Source organism: Lucilia cuprina, chromosome 2 (genome assembly GCF_022045245.1).
Source record: "Lucilia cuprina isolate Lc7/37 chromosome 2, ASM2204524v1, whole genome shotgun sequence".
NCBI classification, from domain to species: domain Eukaryota; kingdom Metazoa; phylum Arthropoda; class Insecta; order Diptera; family Calliphoridae; genus Lucilia; species Lucilia cuprina.
The window spans coordinates 64161351-64176579 of NC_060950.1; the positions used below are offsets into that span (position 1 = coordinate 64161351).

Consider the following 15229-nt stretch of genomic DNA (forward strand, 5'->3'; position numbering starts at 1 on the left):
CTAGTCTATAGTCTAGTCTATAGTCTAGTCTATAGTCTAGTCTATAGTCTAGTCTATAGTCTAGTCTATAGTCTAGTCTATAGTCTAGTCAGTAGTCTAGTCTATAGTGTAGTCTATAGTCTAGTCTATAGTCTAGTCAGTAGTCTAGTCTATAGTGTAGTCTATAGTCTAGTATATAATCTAGTCTATAGTCAAGTCTAGTTTCTAGTTTTGTGTAAATTCTAGTCTATAGTCGATTCTAGGGTCTAGTCTATAGTCTAGTCTTTTCTCTAGTCTATAATCTATTTTATAGTCAAGTCTATAGTCTAGTCCATACTCTAATCTATAGTCTAGTTTATAGTCAAGTCTATAGTCTAGTCTATAGTCTAGTCCATAGTCTAGTCTATAGTCTAGTCTATAGTCTAGTCTATAGTCTAGTCTATAGTCTAGTCTATAGTCTAGTCTATAGTTTAGTCTATAGTTTAGTCTATAGTCTGGTCTATAGTCTAGTCTATAGTCTGATCTATAGTCTAGTCTATTGTGTAGTCTATAGTCTAGTCTAAAGTGTAGTCTTTAGTCTAGTATACAGTCTAGTCTTTATTCTATTCTTTAGTCTCGTCTATAGTCTAGGCTATATTCTGTTATATCATCTAGTTTACAGCCAATCCTATAGTCTAGTCTAAAATCTAGTCGTTTGTCTAGTCTATGGTCCAATCTGTAGTCTAGTCTATTATCTAGTCTATGGTTTAGTCAATAGTTTTTATAATAATGTAGAAACGGCCTTTGGTTACATTATTTACAAATAAAGCAACTTTGGTAGCACTTTATCATATACTTGGTAGTACTAATTTTTTGTACCAAACAAACACCAAAGAGGTCGCATCATATCCAATGTAATATATCAAACAGAATTATAATTCTAAATGAAAACTACGTTTCTTAAGCAAAGATATGTTAAACTGACAATACAATACCCATTGTAAAAACCTTAACATACTTTTAGGTTTAACATATTAAGCAAATACACGAACCTATGTGTTAAACTTTTAATCAATAGCGGGTGGCAACTTCTTTTTGCGTCATTAAAGTATGCTGTTGAATAAAATGTACGAATAACATTCTCATTAATAAAATAAATGAAACACTATTTTTTATTATATTTTTACGATTATATTTGAATATGAACAAATTATTTATTATTTTTCTTTATCATTTTTTTTGTTTATCAAATAAAAAAAGAATGAAATTTTCTTTTTAACTGTGTTGAAGATTGTTCTTTTTTGTTTTTGCTCTCTTTTATATTGTTGTTGGTCAACATCTCTATCAAATGTATAAAATATTTTTTTTGTTATTAATTTAAGATTGGATTAATGAAAGGATTTTCGTTAGTTTTTGTTAATATATTTTGTTAGTATTATAAAATTTGTTTAAAGCTTTTTTATTTTATTATATTTATAAAAGTAATGTGTATATTTTATGCTTGAATTTGTATTAATTTTCAAAATTAGGTTTTAGTTTTTCTTTCTTTTTCTTCACGCTAAACAAAATTTGGCAACATCCTGCAGTCCTGTAATTAAAGTTTTTTGTATGGGGTTTGGAGAAGAATTTTAAGAATTGATATTGTTATTAATTGAAGAGTTTAATATAGATTTTTTATTTTTTTGTGTTTTATGTAGGTTTTCAAACATTTATTTTATGTTTTTTTTTATAATTTGTTGTATTTGTGTTATTAGCTACAATTTTTGGTTCCCATGGGTTAAATAGATTTAGTTTAAAGGTTGTCTTTTATGCTGAGGGTAGGGAGTCATTAAAAAGTATATTAGAATACAACTACAACTGAACTAGTAATGAACCAATACTGTAACTGAACAAAAACTAAGCTTAAACTAAATCTGAACTAGAACTAAAACTGAAGTAGATCTAAAAAAGAACGGAACCGAAAAGTACCGAACTAGAACTATACAAGAGCTGAACTAAAACTAAATTGAACTACAACATAAACTGAATTGAAACTAAACTGGACCTAAAACTGAAGTAAAACTAAATTTGAAGTAGAACTAAACCAGAACTTAACTAGACCCGAACTCGAATATCTAGAAATTAGAATAGAACTAGAACTGGAACAGAACTGGAACAGAACTAGAACAAAACTAGAACAAAACTACAACAGAACTACAACTAGACTAGAACTGAAGTATAAATGAAGTAGAACTGAAATATAACGAAACTAGAACTGAACTACAATTGAACTAAAACTGAACTAAAACTGAACTAGAACTGAACTAGAACTGAACTAGAACTGAACTAGAACTGAACTAGAACTGAACTAGAAATGAACTAGAAATGAACTAGAACTGAACTAGAGCTGAACTAGAACTGAACTAGAACTGAACTAGAACTAGAACTAGAACTGAACTAGAACTGAACTAGAACTGAACTAGAACTAAACTAGGACTGAACTAGTTTGAAATAGAACTGAACAAAAACTGTGCTAGAACAGAACTAAAACTGAACTAGAACTGAACTAGAACTGAAGTAGGACTGAACTAGAACTGAACTGGAACGGAACTAGAACTGAACTAGAACTGAACTAGAACTGAACTAGAACTGAACTAGAACTGAATTAGAACTGAACTAGAACTGAACTAGAACTGAACTAGAACTGAACTGAACTAGAACTGAACTAGAACTGAACTAGAACTGAACTAGAACTGAACTAGAACTGAACTAGAACTGAACTAGAACTGAACTGAACTAGTACTGAACTAGAACTGAACTGAACTAGAACTAAACTAGAACTGAACTAGAATTGAACTAGAACTGAACTAGAACTGCACTAGAACTGAACTAGAACTGAACTAAAACTGAACTAGAAGTAGAACTGAACTAGAACTGAACTAGAAGTAGAAATGAACTAGAAGTAGAACTGAACTAGAACTGAACTAGAACTGAACTAGATCTGAACTAGATCTGAACTGGAACTGAACTGGAACGGAACTAGAACTAAACTAGAACTCAACTAGAACTGAACTAGAACTGAACTAGAACTGAACTAGAACTGAACTAGAACTGAACTAGAACTGAACTAGAACTGAACTAGAACTGAACTAAAACTGAACTAGAACTGAACTAGAACTGAACTATAACTGAACTAGATCTGAACTAGAACTAAACAAAAACTGTGCTAGAACAGAACTAAAACTAAACTAGAACTGAAGTAGAACTGAAGTAGAACTGAACTAGAACTGAACTAGAACTGAACTAGAACTGAACTAGAACTGAATTAGAACTGAACTAGATCTGAACTAGATCTGAACTGGAACTGAACTAGAACTAAAATAGAACTCAACTAGAACTGAAGTAGAACTGAACTAGAGCTGAACTAGAACTGAACTGGAACTGAACTAGAACTGAACTAGAACTGAACTAGAACTGAACTAGAACTGAACTGAACTCGGACTGAACTAGATTTCAAAAAGAACTGAACTACAACTGAACTAAAACTGAACTAGACATAAACTAGAACTGAACTAGAACTGAACTAGAAATGATCTAGAACTGAACTAGAACTTAACTAGAAGTAAACAAAAACTGAACTAGACCTTAATTACAACTGATCTAGAATTAAACTAAAACTAAACTAGAACAGAAAAAGAACTGAAACTAAACTAGAAGTAAAACTGAACTGGAATTGAACTAAAACTGAATTAGAAATGAACTAAAACTTATTTCAGTTTTAAAACTGAACTAAAACTAAAAATTTCAAATTTTATAAAAATTTTAAATTTTTCTTAAAGACTCCCCCATGTTTTGATATAAAAATGTATATATTGATTATAATTTTATATATTTAGAGACGATTTAAGTTTTTTTTGTGGGTACAAAATTTTAAAGTCTGATTTAGTTTTGGAAAAATATCGCCACAACACTAGTTTTATATTAAAGTTAATTGTATTAATTTTGTTAAATATTATGTTTGTTTTGTTAATAAATTTCGTTAATAGTTTAGTTTTATTTGATTGTTTCCTTTTTTTTTCCTTTAATATTAGTTGTAAGATATTTTCAGCTGTAAAGGAGAAATTCTTAGCTTGAAGATGTTTTTTTTTAAATAAAAGTTTTCTGTTTTTTATTTAAATTGTTTTAATTTCTTTAGTTTTTTTAATTATAATATATTTATATAAATTTAAAAAGTTTTTACAAATTATTAAATAATTTTATAAAAAATTAAAAAAATTAAATTAAAATTAATTAAAATGCTTATGATTATTAAATTAAATTAGTTTTTTTTAAGAAAAATAAGTCATAGACATGTTAAACAATAAAATAATAATAATAATAATAATAAGAGTAAATGAATAATTAAACTTTTAACAATAAATTATATTAATAATATACACAATTAAACAACTAATTAAAAACAAACAAACAAAAAATCATAATCATTAAAATAAAAACAAATTTTTCAATTCAAAATTTAAATTTTGTCCATAAAAAAGTTTAACGCTAAAAACAAGAATTTTTTTTTAAATTAACATTAAGAACAAAATATTGCAATTTTTGCTGTTTGCAACTTATATTAACTTTTCATTAAAACTTAAAAATTATTTAATAAAATTTACAAATTATTTAGTTTTTGTTGCTGTTTGTTAAATTATTAATTATATAAATGAGTATTTTTAAAAATAAACTTTATATTTCTTTCTATTTTTCTTTTAATACAAAAAAAGGAAAACCGTCTTATTTCATCATCTTTGGATTCAAAAATGTTTTAATTTTTATATAATTATTTGACTTTTAAGTGATGTTTTGTTTTCTTTATTTAATACTATAAATTATTTAATTCTTTTATCTTTAAAAAAAAGCATAATTAATTTTGTTTTCTCAATCAAAACAAAATAGTTTTTAATTATTTAAATATTGTTTTCTTTAACAAAAATTCTATTCATTTAACTCATTTGTTTTTTTATTGTTTTACCTTATGAGGAGCAAGTAGTTTTTTTTAATATTTTATGTTTTTATAATTTATTTATTTATATATATAATAATTATTGAATAGAATTTCAAAAATTTTAAGTATTTTATTGTTATAATTTTTATATTATTTTGTTGTTATTCTTGTTATATATCTATCTGTTGTATTTATAAATATTTCTTAAAAAAAAGAATTTAATTTAATAATAATTATTGTTGATTTTGTGAACGAGATTCAAACATGGCTGTGACATCGCGTATAGAAAATTGTGGTGAAATTTTTTCACGACTGTAAAAGAAAGAAATTAAAGGAAAATTTTTAAATTTTAATTACAAATATTAATATGTATTTAATATCGGTTTTGTTCTAGTTCAGTTTTAGTTTAGTTCTAGTTCAGTTCTAGTTCAGTTCTAGTTCAGTTTTAGTTCAGTTTTAGTTCAGTTGTAGTTCAGTTCTAGTTCAGTTCTAGTTCTGTTTTAGATAAGTTTTAGTTCTGTTCTAGTTCAGTTTTAGTTCAGTTCTAGTTCTGTTCTAGTTCAGTTCTTGTTCAGTTCTAATTTAGTTCTAGTTCAGTTCTAGTTCAGTTCTAGTTCAGTTCTAGTTCAGTTCTAGTTCAGTTCTAGTTCAGTTCTAGTTCAGTTCTAGTTCAGTTCTAGTTCAGTTCTAGTTCAGTTCTAGTTCAGTTCTAGTTCAGTTCTAGTTCAGTTCTAGTTCAGTTCTAGTTCATATCTAGTTCAGTTCAAGTTCTGTTCTAGTTAAATTCTAGTTCAGTTCTAGTTCAGTTCTAGTTCAGTTCTAGTTCAGTTCTAGTTCTTCTAGTCCAGTTCTAGTTCAGTTCTAGTCCAGTTCTAGTTCTGTTTTAGTTCAGTTCTAGTATAGTTTTATTTCAGTTCTAGTTCAGTTCCAGTTCAGTTCAGTTCAGTTCTAGTTCAGTTCTAGTTCAGTTCTAGTTCAGTTCTAGTTCAGTTCTAGTTCAGTTCTAGTTCAGTTCTAGTTCTAGTTCAGTTCTAGTTCAGTTCTAGTTCAGTTCTAGTTCAGTTCTAGTTCAGTTCTAGTTCAGTTCTAGTTCAGTTCTAGTTCAGTTCTAGTTCAGTTCTAGTTTAGTTCTAGTTCAGTTATAGTTCAGTTCTAGTTCAGTTCTAGTTCAGTTCTAGTTCAGTTCTGTTCTGTTTTAATCCAGTTTTAATTCTGTTCTAGTTCTGTTCTATTTCTGTTCTAGTTTAGTCGGAGTTCTGTTCCAGTTTTGTTCTACTTCTGATATAGTTCTATTGTAGTTCTGTTCTGGTTCAGTTTTAGTTCATTTCTAGTTCCGTTCTAGTTTTATATTTGTTCTTTTTGTTATAAAATTCTGTACAGAAAAATAAATGTAATACTAACTTTGCTGCTAAACTATTTCTAGAAGTCGTAGTTGTTGTATTTAAAGTTGTCAATCCAGTGGCACTACCCGGTTCCTGTTGTCTAGGCCTTTCACGGCTATTCAAATTTACACCTCCTCCAACACTAACACCATTAACAAAATCCATACTTTTACGTTCGAATTTTTGTACTGTAGCGCGAGCGGAAAATTCCTCCTGTTCACTGGGACTATTGGGTGAAATAATCTTATGCAGAGAATGCTGTGAGTGAGGAGAACGTTTAATAAAATCTTTGGTCTCCGTCGTTGTTGTTGTAGTGGTAGTATTATTAGCATTTGTTTCAACATAATTATTTTGATTTTTTTCATCTGAAATACTTCTAACACGATGTTGTATATTAAGAGTGGTTTCGGATACCGCAGAAGAAGGAGGATTTCTACCAAATTCTTTAAGATTATCCATGTCTTTTTGTAGAGTACGCATATCAGCACGAGATTTTGATTTAACTCTTAGTGAGGTGTTGTCGGAAACAAATTTTTCATCTTCATTTTTCGAGGAATTTAAATCACATTTCGATTTCGATTTGAAACTATCAGTATGATATTTTTGCGTTAGTTGTTGGCGTCTTTCCTCCTTAATGCGATCAATTCTTTCTCTGTCCAATTTAACACCCGAAAGAACTTTTAAAGGTGGATTGGTACTAGAGTTGCTGATATTGGAATTATTAAGATCCAGAGAGTTTTCGGGTTGTACATTATTCTGTATGAGGGAGATTCTATTTTCGGTTGTAGGAGTTATTTTCAAATCACTGCTGTCATAGTCATTGTCCAAATTATTAAAATTCTTTTCTTTGGGTAAATCAATTCTCAATAGAGATTTCTCTGTAGTTTTAGAGGGAAAATGCTCTTCAGTTATCGGCATGCCGGGTAGTCTTTTAGGGGGATTTAACGTTTTGGGCCGGGTAAAATCAAAACTTTTTCTTCTATTATGCGACTCTGAGAGTTCAGGCAATTGTTGGGAACTTTTGATTTGCAACTCTTGTAGATTTTTATTGCCAAATTCTCTTATAAAAGCATTTTCATCTAGAGATCTGGTTATTTGTTGTGTTTTATTAAGTTTCTGTTTGAGGGAGGATGTCTGAGGCACCTTGCCATGACGCTCGGGATGAGTATTAATATTTGGCTGTGGTGGTGTGGATTTTCGTATAGAATTGCGTGTAGAGAAATCAAATGCCGGCATTTGTTCAATGGGTGAAGACTCAAACTTATTGGCCAACTCTTTGACACTGAAATTCGAAGGAGATCTTCTGGCCGAACTGCAAATCTCTATAGTTTCGGTCTCTTGATCTTTAATGCTATCCAAACTATCCAGCTCTACTTCGGGATCTTGAAAATCATCCGTTTTCGACTGTTTCATACTCTCACCCATCATGTTTTCATAAACACTTTTTGGTTTGCGCAATTCAACATTCTCATACAAAAGTTTTTCCTCATCAGACATTTGTATATCATCTACATTTTCTACTGGAGTTATTAGCTCTTTATCCGATTCCCTTTCGCTTTCACTTAATTCCTCTATTTCAGCCAAATTCTCCAATTCACTGTTCAAAAACTTACGATCCTCATTAAGCAATTGATTGACTTCTGTCACCGAATTCCTAAAGAATTTCACTTGTTCATACACAGTATTCTCATCGAATGATGTTTCCAATATTGTTCTTGGTTTTTTATCTTCTTTGGCTCTTAGAAATGATGGTTTAACACCAGCACATTTATCACTAGAAGAATCTTCCGCTTCTCTTGAGGGTGATTTCAAATTAAATGTTATACTTATGGTAGATTTGATAGGACTAGCTATGTGTTTTAAAGGAGAATTAAGATTACTTGGAGTATTCTCATATTCTTCATAGGCTGGTGAATTTTCTTCCGTTTCGATAAGTGAGTGCATGCTCAGTTGACGCTGCAAGTTTTGATAACCAAATTCACTGGGCGTTACCGATTGACTAGTGTTATCGGTGAAATTTGAATTAGGAGAAATTAAATTTTGATTACGTTGTATATTAATATCAGCGGTGGTAAGTTTAGAGCCACCCACAGTGTTTAAGTCCAAAGATAGTTCACGCTTTAAAGCCTGCATATCACGTTTGTCATGTAACTGTGAGGGGAAAATGAAAAATGAAAAATTTCTATCTTTGAAAACCAAAAACTACTTACATTTGATCCCAAAGATTCATGGGAAGTACCCAAATACGAAGAGGTCTCCACACCCAACAACATTTGTTGCATTTGATTTGAAGAGGCGGCAGATATACCCGACATGGCTGAATTCACCATTAAGGGTTCTAAATCATGTTGTGGCGTTGTAACCGCTGAACTATTTTCAGAACTTGTATCACCCATTAGCAAAGAATAACGTGGACTTTGTATAGGTGATGAGGGTGTCACCGATAACTTGGATTGTTCCATTTCATTGTGTGTTAGTGATTTATGTAAATTTTCTTTGGTTATATCGCCTGAATAACTGCGCAGCAGTTGTTCCTGCAATAAGCCTTCCTGGGGAGCACAATAACTATTGCGATTTTTAACTTTAAGTAAATCATAAGCAGGTTTGGCGGTTAAATGATGTTTTGTGGGTTTGGGAGAGTTATTGCCGGAACTGTTTGAAGCCGGACTGCTGGCACTAAAGGAAACGGTTCTGAAACATAAAAATAAAGAAGAATAATTAAAGTTTCTATTGTAATTTAATGAAAAAATATACCTTTGCTTGCCGGGTTGCTGTTGCTGCTGCTGTTCCTCTTCTTTTTTCTGTTGTTCTGCCTCTTGCAGCAACATTTTGCTCATAGCTTCCTTAGAGGAAAAACGTCTATCCGCTGTTACATTTGAGCCGGGATAACTAAAACGTTCTTTGGTTCCTGTTATGGCTGACGCATTTGTGGCATCTTGATCTTTACGTTTTGAACCCAACGGTACCGAAGGATAACTATAACGTGAACTTAAAGATGAAGTATAATTTGTATTATGTGATGCATTTGATTTAACCATTTCCTGTGTTGATGACTGTTGTCTTTGTGACGCTATTTCCGTAGAACCATAGAGTGATGACTTCGATAATGAGGTTTTAGGAGGAGCATGTACCTGTACACTAGTGTATAAAGTCTGTGTTGTAGTGGGCGGCACTGCATGTTCTGGAGTGCCACAATCTATGAATTGTATATCGGATAGTTGATCTTCTAGTTTATAACGTTTACAACAACTTTCATCACCATTATGTTCGTGACAATTTTCACTATTACATTCTCCTCCATTGGCGGAGGATTGAGACCAATTACTGGGACTAGCTGCTGTACTGGGTGAGAGTAGTAAATTGAGACGTGGTTGCTTTTTGGGACTGGGATTAACACTATTCGTTTGACTGGAGAATTCCTCGGGACGAGCACGCATTATGCGTCTCGAGGTGGCACACGAAGAGGGAGGTATATTCTCTTTACCCACCCGGGGAGAACTAACTAATGATTCACTTTCAGAGAAAATGCGCATTTCAGGTTCCTCACGATCAAAATTAAGACCCAATTCGGAAAGTTCTCTGTTTAAAGTAACAAAATGAAAGTTTTAGAATAGAGTTTCACAAAAAAGAAAAGGACATATTCTGTACATACCTTGAGGGACACGTAGTCATATGACCCCTTTGCGGTGATTGCAACAAATCAAAATATGAATCATGTGACACTGATCTAGAGTGACCGGCTGTACGCAAACTATCAATAGAATTCGAACGTACACACACCTCAATGGGTTTGCTGCTGGGTTCACCACAATAAGAGCGTGACGTTTCAAACATTTCAATCGATTTGTGTTTATCATCACGCTTCATTAGAGCACTTTTTGAGGGTTTACCATTAACACCGATTATTGAGTCATTGTCAGCAAATGTTACTTGAGTAGCTTCTTTATGGCGTGGTGGTGGTGAAGACGAGTCTTCATCGTTGTTGTGTGAGGCCACCACTATGGATGATTTCAATTCATGAGCTGCTCCATTGCTAACGGGTCGTTGATTGCGTGAAAATAGCGATTTCCAAGAGTGAGTTTTACGTTTTTGCCAACTACGTGGCACTGAGAGAACTGTATGATATTTATCGGGTAAGGAGGAGGGGCCACCGCCCACCTCTATATAGGAGCCTATATTTTGACCCGAATTTACGCTAGAAATCATATTTATAGGCATGGAGTGTTTCATATCGAAACCATCATAGCGCATGTGTCTTTCTTGAGCTTCTTCCAGGCTAATGAGTTTAGGTCCACTGGCACTTAGACTTTTGGGCCTTTCCACACACATAAGACTTTGATCGTGTTCTCGTTGTTCTACCAGTAAACTTTCACAATCTGTCAAGGAATCTAAACGATTATCGGCAGCTAAAGAGACTGGGGTGGCTCCCTGGGTAGCTATATAACTTAAACGAGCAGTGGCCTCTTCCAAGGCATCGAATATATGATGGCAATTGCGTATTAAATATTCCGTAACAACAGCTTGTACACCAACACCTCTTAAGGCGGCCACACCTCCGGATTCTAAGGCGGGCGAACGCAATAAATTGGGAGCCCAAACTATGGCCAAATTCTTATCAGTCATACCCGTGCGATCGGAGTATTGAGAGATTTTATTTAAATGCTCGGATAAATACTTGAGAGTTCTGAAAAGAGAACATTTTTCATTAAAAATTGTCTAGAGAAGCGATTTTAAACACTTACCTATAATGAGGGGGCGGTAACTTCAAAACTGTCTCCTTCATCAATCTCAATCTTTCGTTGCTTTCACTTTTCGCCTGTATGGCTTCCACAAAATTGTCATACAACTGATAAGTGCACAAAGGATTGGGCAGTTCACGGAAATACATTTTCAGCAAAGAGCTGACAGCATGTATATCCTGTTTCATTTCTGGATTACCCAAATCTGGTATTCTTTCCTCATCAAAGGCCCGTCGCAATTTTTGTATGTTAGAGGTTATACCGGACAAACGATAAATGCCATCGACAATACCATGTTCCTCAATAAATTCTGCACAACACTTCAAAACCATGGGTATCTCTTGACCACTGTTTAGTAAATGCTCTGAGAGATCGCAGGAGAATACACGCTCTCGATAAATGCCACTCTGTTTAAGTCTACGTCTTGAGGGTCTTGATAAGATAAACGAACGAAAGAAGGCTATGAGTTTGCCATGTTTGCGTAAAACTGGTTTAGTGGGCGAGACCTCTACTTGACCCACTAAGGGGGCAGGCATTGGAAAATGTCTGGGTATCTTATCGCCTATGGTGGCTACACAAGATTGAGGGAAAAAACCCACTTCATAGTGTGATTTTTGTAAATGCGATTTCTTGCCACGCCACCATATAGACTCTGCGGGCGAAGGCATATCTATGACGGAAATCATATCTCCCACTTCTATGGATATCTCATCTGAGGCCTGTGCCTGATAACGTCTTACGCCATAGGCCGCCCCTACAGCTGGTGTATTTATTGTCCTCATAGTATCATCATCGGCCAATGGTAAACGTCTGCCTTTATTGTCCAATTGCAGCCAAGTCAAGATAGTACCACAGGTCAGTGAGTCAGATGCTATTTTAGAAAATCTCTCCAAATATTTAGCCACTGCATATTCGACATCTTCCTCACTTTTAAAATCCATTTCGTTAAGATTCTTAAGGCCGCTTATTTTACGATCATAAACACATCTGTGTAACATTTCATCCAACATTTGCATATTATCAAAAGATCTCTTAACTAGAAAGGGATCTGAACGGTGTGGAAATACTTTAATTATAAACCAACAGGAGGAAGGTGAAAAGGGTCGCAGTGAGGAGGGTCCCTGCGAAGAATTGGCAGTGCCTGCTATATCACCGCCTATCGACTGCGAAGCAATACTGCTGTTAAGCAATTCCGACTTGTCATCGACCAAACGTACCGAGAGGGGACCCAATTGGACACGTTCATAGTGGAAATGGGCACATTCTTCGAGTTTTGGAAAACGACACGTTTTCTGTGAATAGAGAAAGTAGAAGTAAATGGAAGAGATTAATAACATTCGGAAACTACAGGATATATTTTGTAAAATATGAATTAAGGAAAATTTTAAAATTAATTCTAGTTTTATTCCGGTTCAGTTGTAATTCTGTTATACTTATAGTTCTGTTCTAGTTCAGTTTTAGTTCAGTTTTAGTTCAGTTTTAGTTCAGTTCTAGATCAGTTCTAGTTCAGTTCTAGTACAGTTCTAGTTCAGTTCTAGTTCAGTTCTAATTCAGTTCTAGTTCAGTTCTAGTTCTGTTCTAGTTCTGTTCTAGTTCTGTTCTAGTTCTGTTCTAGTTCTGTTCTAGTTCTGTTCTAGTTCAGTTCTAGTTCTGTTCTAGTTCTGTTCTAGTTCTGTTCTAGTTCTGTTCTAGTTCTGTTCTAGTTCTGTTCTAGTTCTGTTCTAGTTCTGTTCTAGTTTTGTTCTAGTTTTGTTCTAGTTTTGTTCTAGTTATGTTCTAGTTCTGTTTTAGTTCTGTTCTAGTTCTGTTCTAGTTCTGTTCTAGTTCTGTTCTAGTTCTGTTCTAGTTCTGTTCTAGCTCTGCTCTAGTTCTGTTTTAGATCTGTTCTAGTTCTGTTCTAGTTCGGTTCTTGTTCTGTTCTAGTTCTGCTCTAGTTCTGTTCTAGTTTTGTTCTAGTTCTGTTCTAGTTCTGTTCTAGTTCTGTTCTAGTTCTGTTCTAGTTCTGTTCTAGTTCTGTTCAGTTCTGTTCTAGTTCTGTTCTAGTTCTGTTCTAGTTCTGTTCTAGTTCTGTTCTAGTTCTGTTCTAGTTCTGTTCTAGTTCTGTTCTAGTTCTGTTCTAGTTCTGTTCTAGTTCTGTTCTAGTTCTGTTCTAGTTCTAGTTCTGTTCTAGTTCTGTTCTAGTTCTGTTCTAGTTCTGTTCTAGTTCTGTTCTAGTTCTGTTCTAGTTCTGTTCTAGTTCTGTTCTAGTTCTGTTCTAGTTCTGTTCTAGTTCTGTTCTAGTTCTGTTCTAGTTCTGTTCTAGTTCTGTTCTAGTTCTGTTCTAGTTCTGTTCTAGTTCTGTTCTAGTTCTGTTCAAGTTCTGTTCTAGTTCTGTTCTTGTTCTTTTCGAGTTCTGTTCTAATTCTGTTCCAGTTCTGTTTTAGTTTAATTCTAGTTCATTTCTAGTTCCCCTCTAGTTCTGATTTAGTGTAGTTCTAGTTCTATTCTAGTTCATGTCTAGTTCCGTTCAGTTATAGTTCAATTTAAGTTCAGTTCCAGTCCAGTTCCGGCTCAGTTCTAATTCAGTTCTAATTCAGTTCTAGTTCAGTTCTATTTCAGTTCTATTTCAGTTCTAGTTCAGTTCTAGTTCAGTTCTAGTTTAGTTCTAGTTCAGTTCTAGTTCAGTTCTAGTTCAGTTTTAGTTCAGTTTAGTTCAGTTCAGTTCTATTTCTGTTCTGATTATGTTCTGTTCTGGATCTGTTCTAGTTCAGTTCTAGTTCAGTTCATGTTGTGTTTTAGTTCAATTCTAGTTCAATTTATGTCTGAATACATAGCAAAGTATAAATATTTATGTCTTAACAAAATATGTTATTAAAATTTTTGTCTAGATATAATATTCAATAAAATTTGTGTCTAAACATAATTTTCTTAAAAAAATTTTGTCTACTTATTACTTTTTTAGGCAAGTTTCTGTAAAAATTTAATTATTTAAAAAAAAAATTCAAAGATCTTTTCACAATTTATGCTTTAGTTATTTCTAGGTCACTTGGAAAAGTAATAAATTTTTTGTGTTTAAAATTTACATGTAAGTATATATATTTATATATATATTTTTTTTGTGAACAACCCTTTTTCTAGCTGAACGGGTAAAAAAGTTTCAAAAACATATTCGCACGTTTCAAGCTGTGTTTTTGCATTAATACCAAAAAAATATGTTAAAGAAAATATGCAAAAAAGAATTCAACATAAATTGTTAATGTTAAAAGGATAACATCAAATATACAACGCACAAGGAAATAATGTAGAAGAAATATTAAAATAATAATTCCACAAAACATTTTGCGCATTTAGCTGTCAGCTTTTGTAGTGTAATGTGAACACATTTAGTGCAAAAAAAAGTAGAAGAATAAAAAACAAATAATAATGAATCTTAAATAACAGTATTTATAGCTATTAAGGGGATCTAAATATGTTTGTACTCTGTTAAAATAGTACTTTTTCGGGAAGTGAAAAAGTACTTTTTTCAAAGTAGAAAATTAATCCCCATATTCATAAACCTTTAGTAAGCGATTAATATCTTTATAAATACGGCGTTAAATCTTTTGTACAAGGTTTTACGAAAAAAAGTACTTTTTTAGTTGGAATTTCACTAAACATTTCTATTTGATATCGACATGCTTTTTTACTCTGACACTCACACACAGATTGACCCAGTTCCTTTTCTCTAAATGTTGTAGTTTTTATTATTGAGCAAAGAGAGAGGGAGAGAACCACCAATGTTGCGGAAATTATGATGAAAATAAAAAAGACAACAACGAGAATTGCGTAAAATTGTTTTCATTATTGTACTATGTACATGTTAAACAGAGAATTTTTTGTCCATGTGTTGGTATGTAGAGGATTTGTGCTAGAGAAAATAAACAAAGGATGTTTATGGTTTAATGCAGAGGTGTAAAGGAACTAGAACTTAAAGAAAACTTTGTCTTATAAAACTGTATACTAGTAGTTTAATTCTAGTTCGGTTCTAGTTCAGTTCTTGTTCAGTATTATTTCTGTTCTAATCCTGTTCTAGTTCTGTTTTAGTTCTGTTCTAATTCTGTTCTTGTTCTGTTCTAGTTCAGTTCTAGTTCAGTTCTAGTTCAGTTCTAGTTCAGTTCTAGTTCAGTTCTAGTTCAGTTCTAGTTCAGTTCTAGTTCAGTTCT

At 32.7% G+C, this 15229-nt stretch overlaps 1 protein-coding gene across 1 annotated transcript in view; it reads right to left on the reverse strand.

The window, feature by feature from the left end:
- Nucleotides 1-5041: 5041 nt before the first annotated feature.
- LOC111684874 (GTPase-activating protein CdGAPr) overlaps nucleotides 5042-15229 on the reverse strand; it is a 51716-nt gene continuing 41528 nt past the window's right edge. Inside the window, exons 3-8 of the mRNA XM_046945193.1 lie at nucleotides 11052-12340; nucleotides 9962-10993; nucleotides 9064-9888; nucleotides 8520-9000; nucleotides 6329-8460; nucleotides 5042-5239 (exon numbers count right to left, since the gene is read on the reverse strand). Coding sequence (XP_046801149.1) covers nucleotides 5161-5239; nucleotides 6329-8460; nucleotides 8520-9000; nucleotides 9064-9888; nucleotides 9962-10993; nucleotides 11052-12340 — 5838 coding nt within the window. The 3' untranslated portion in view covers nucleotides 5042-5160. The remainder of the gene's footprint in view (nucleotides 5240-6328; nucleotides 8461-8519; nucleotides 9001-9063; nucleotides 9889-9961; nucleotides 10994-11051; nucleotides 12341-15229) is intronic.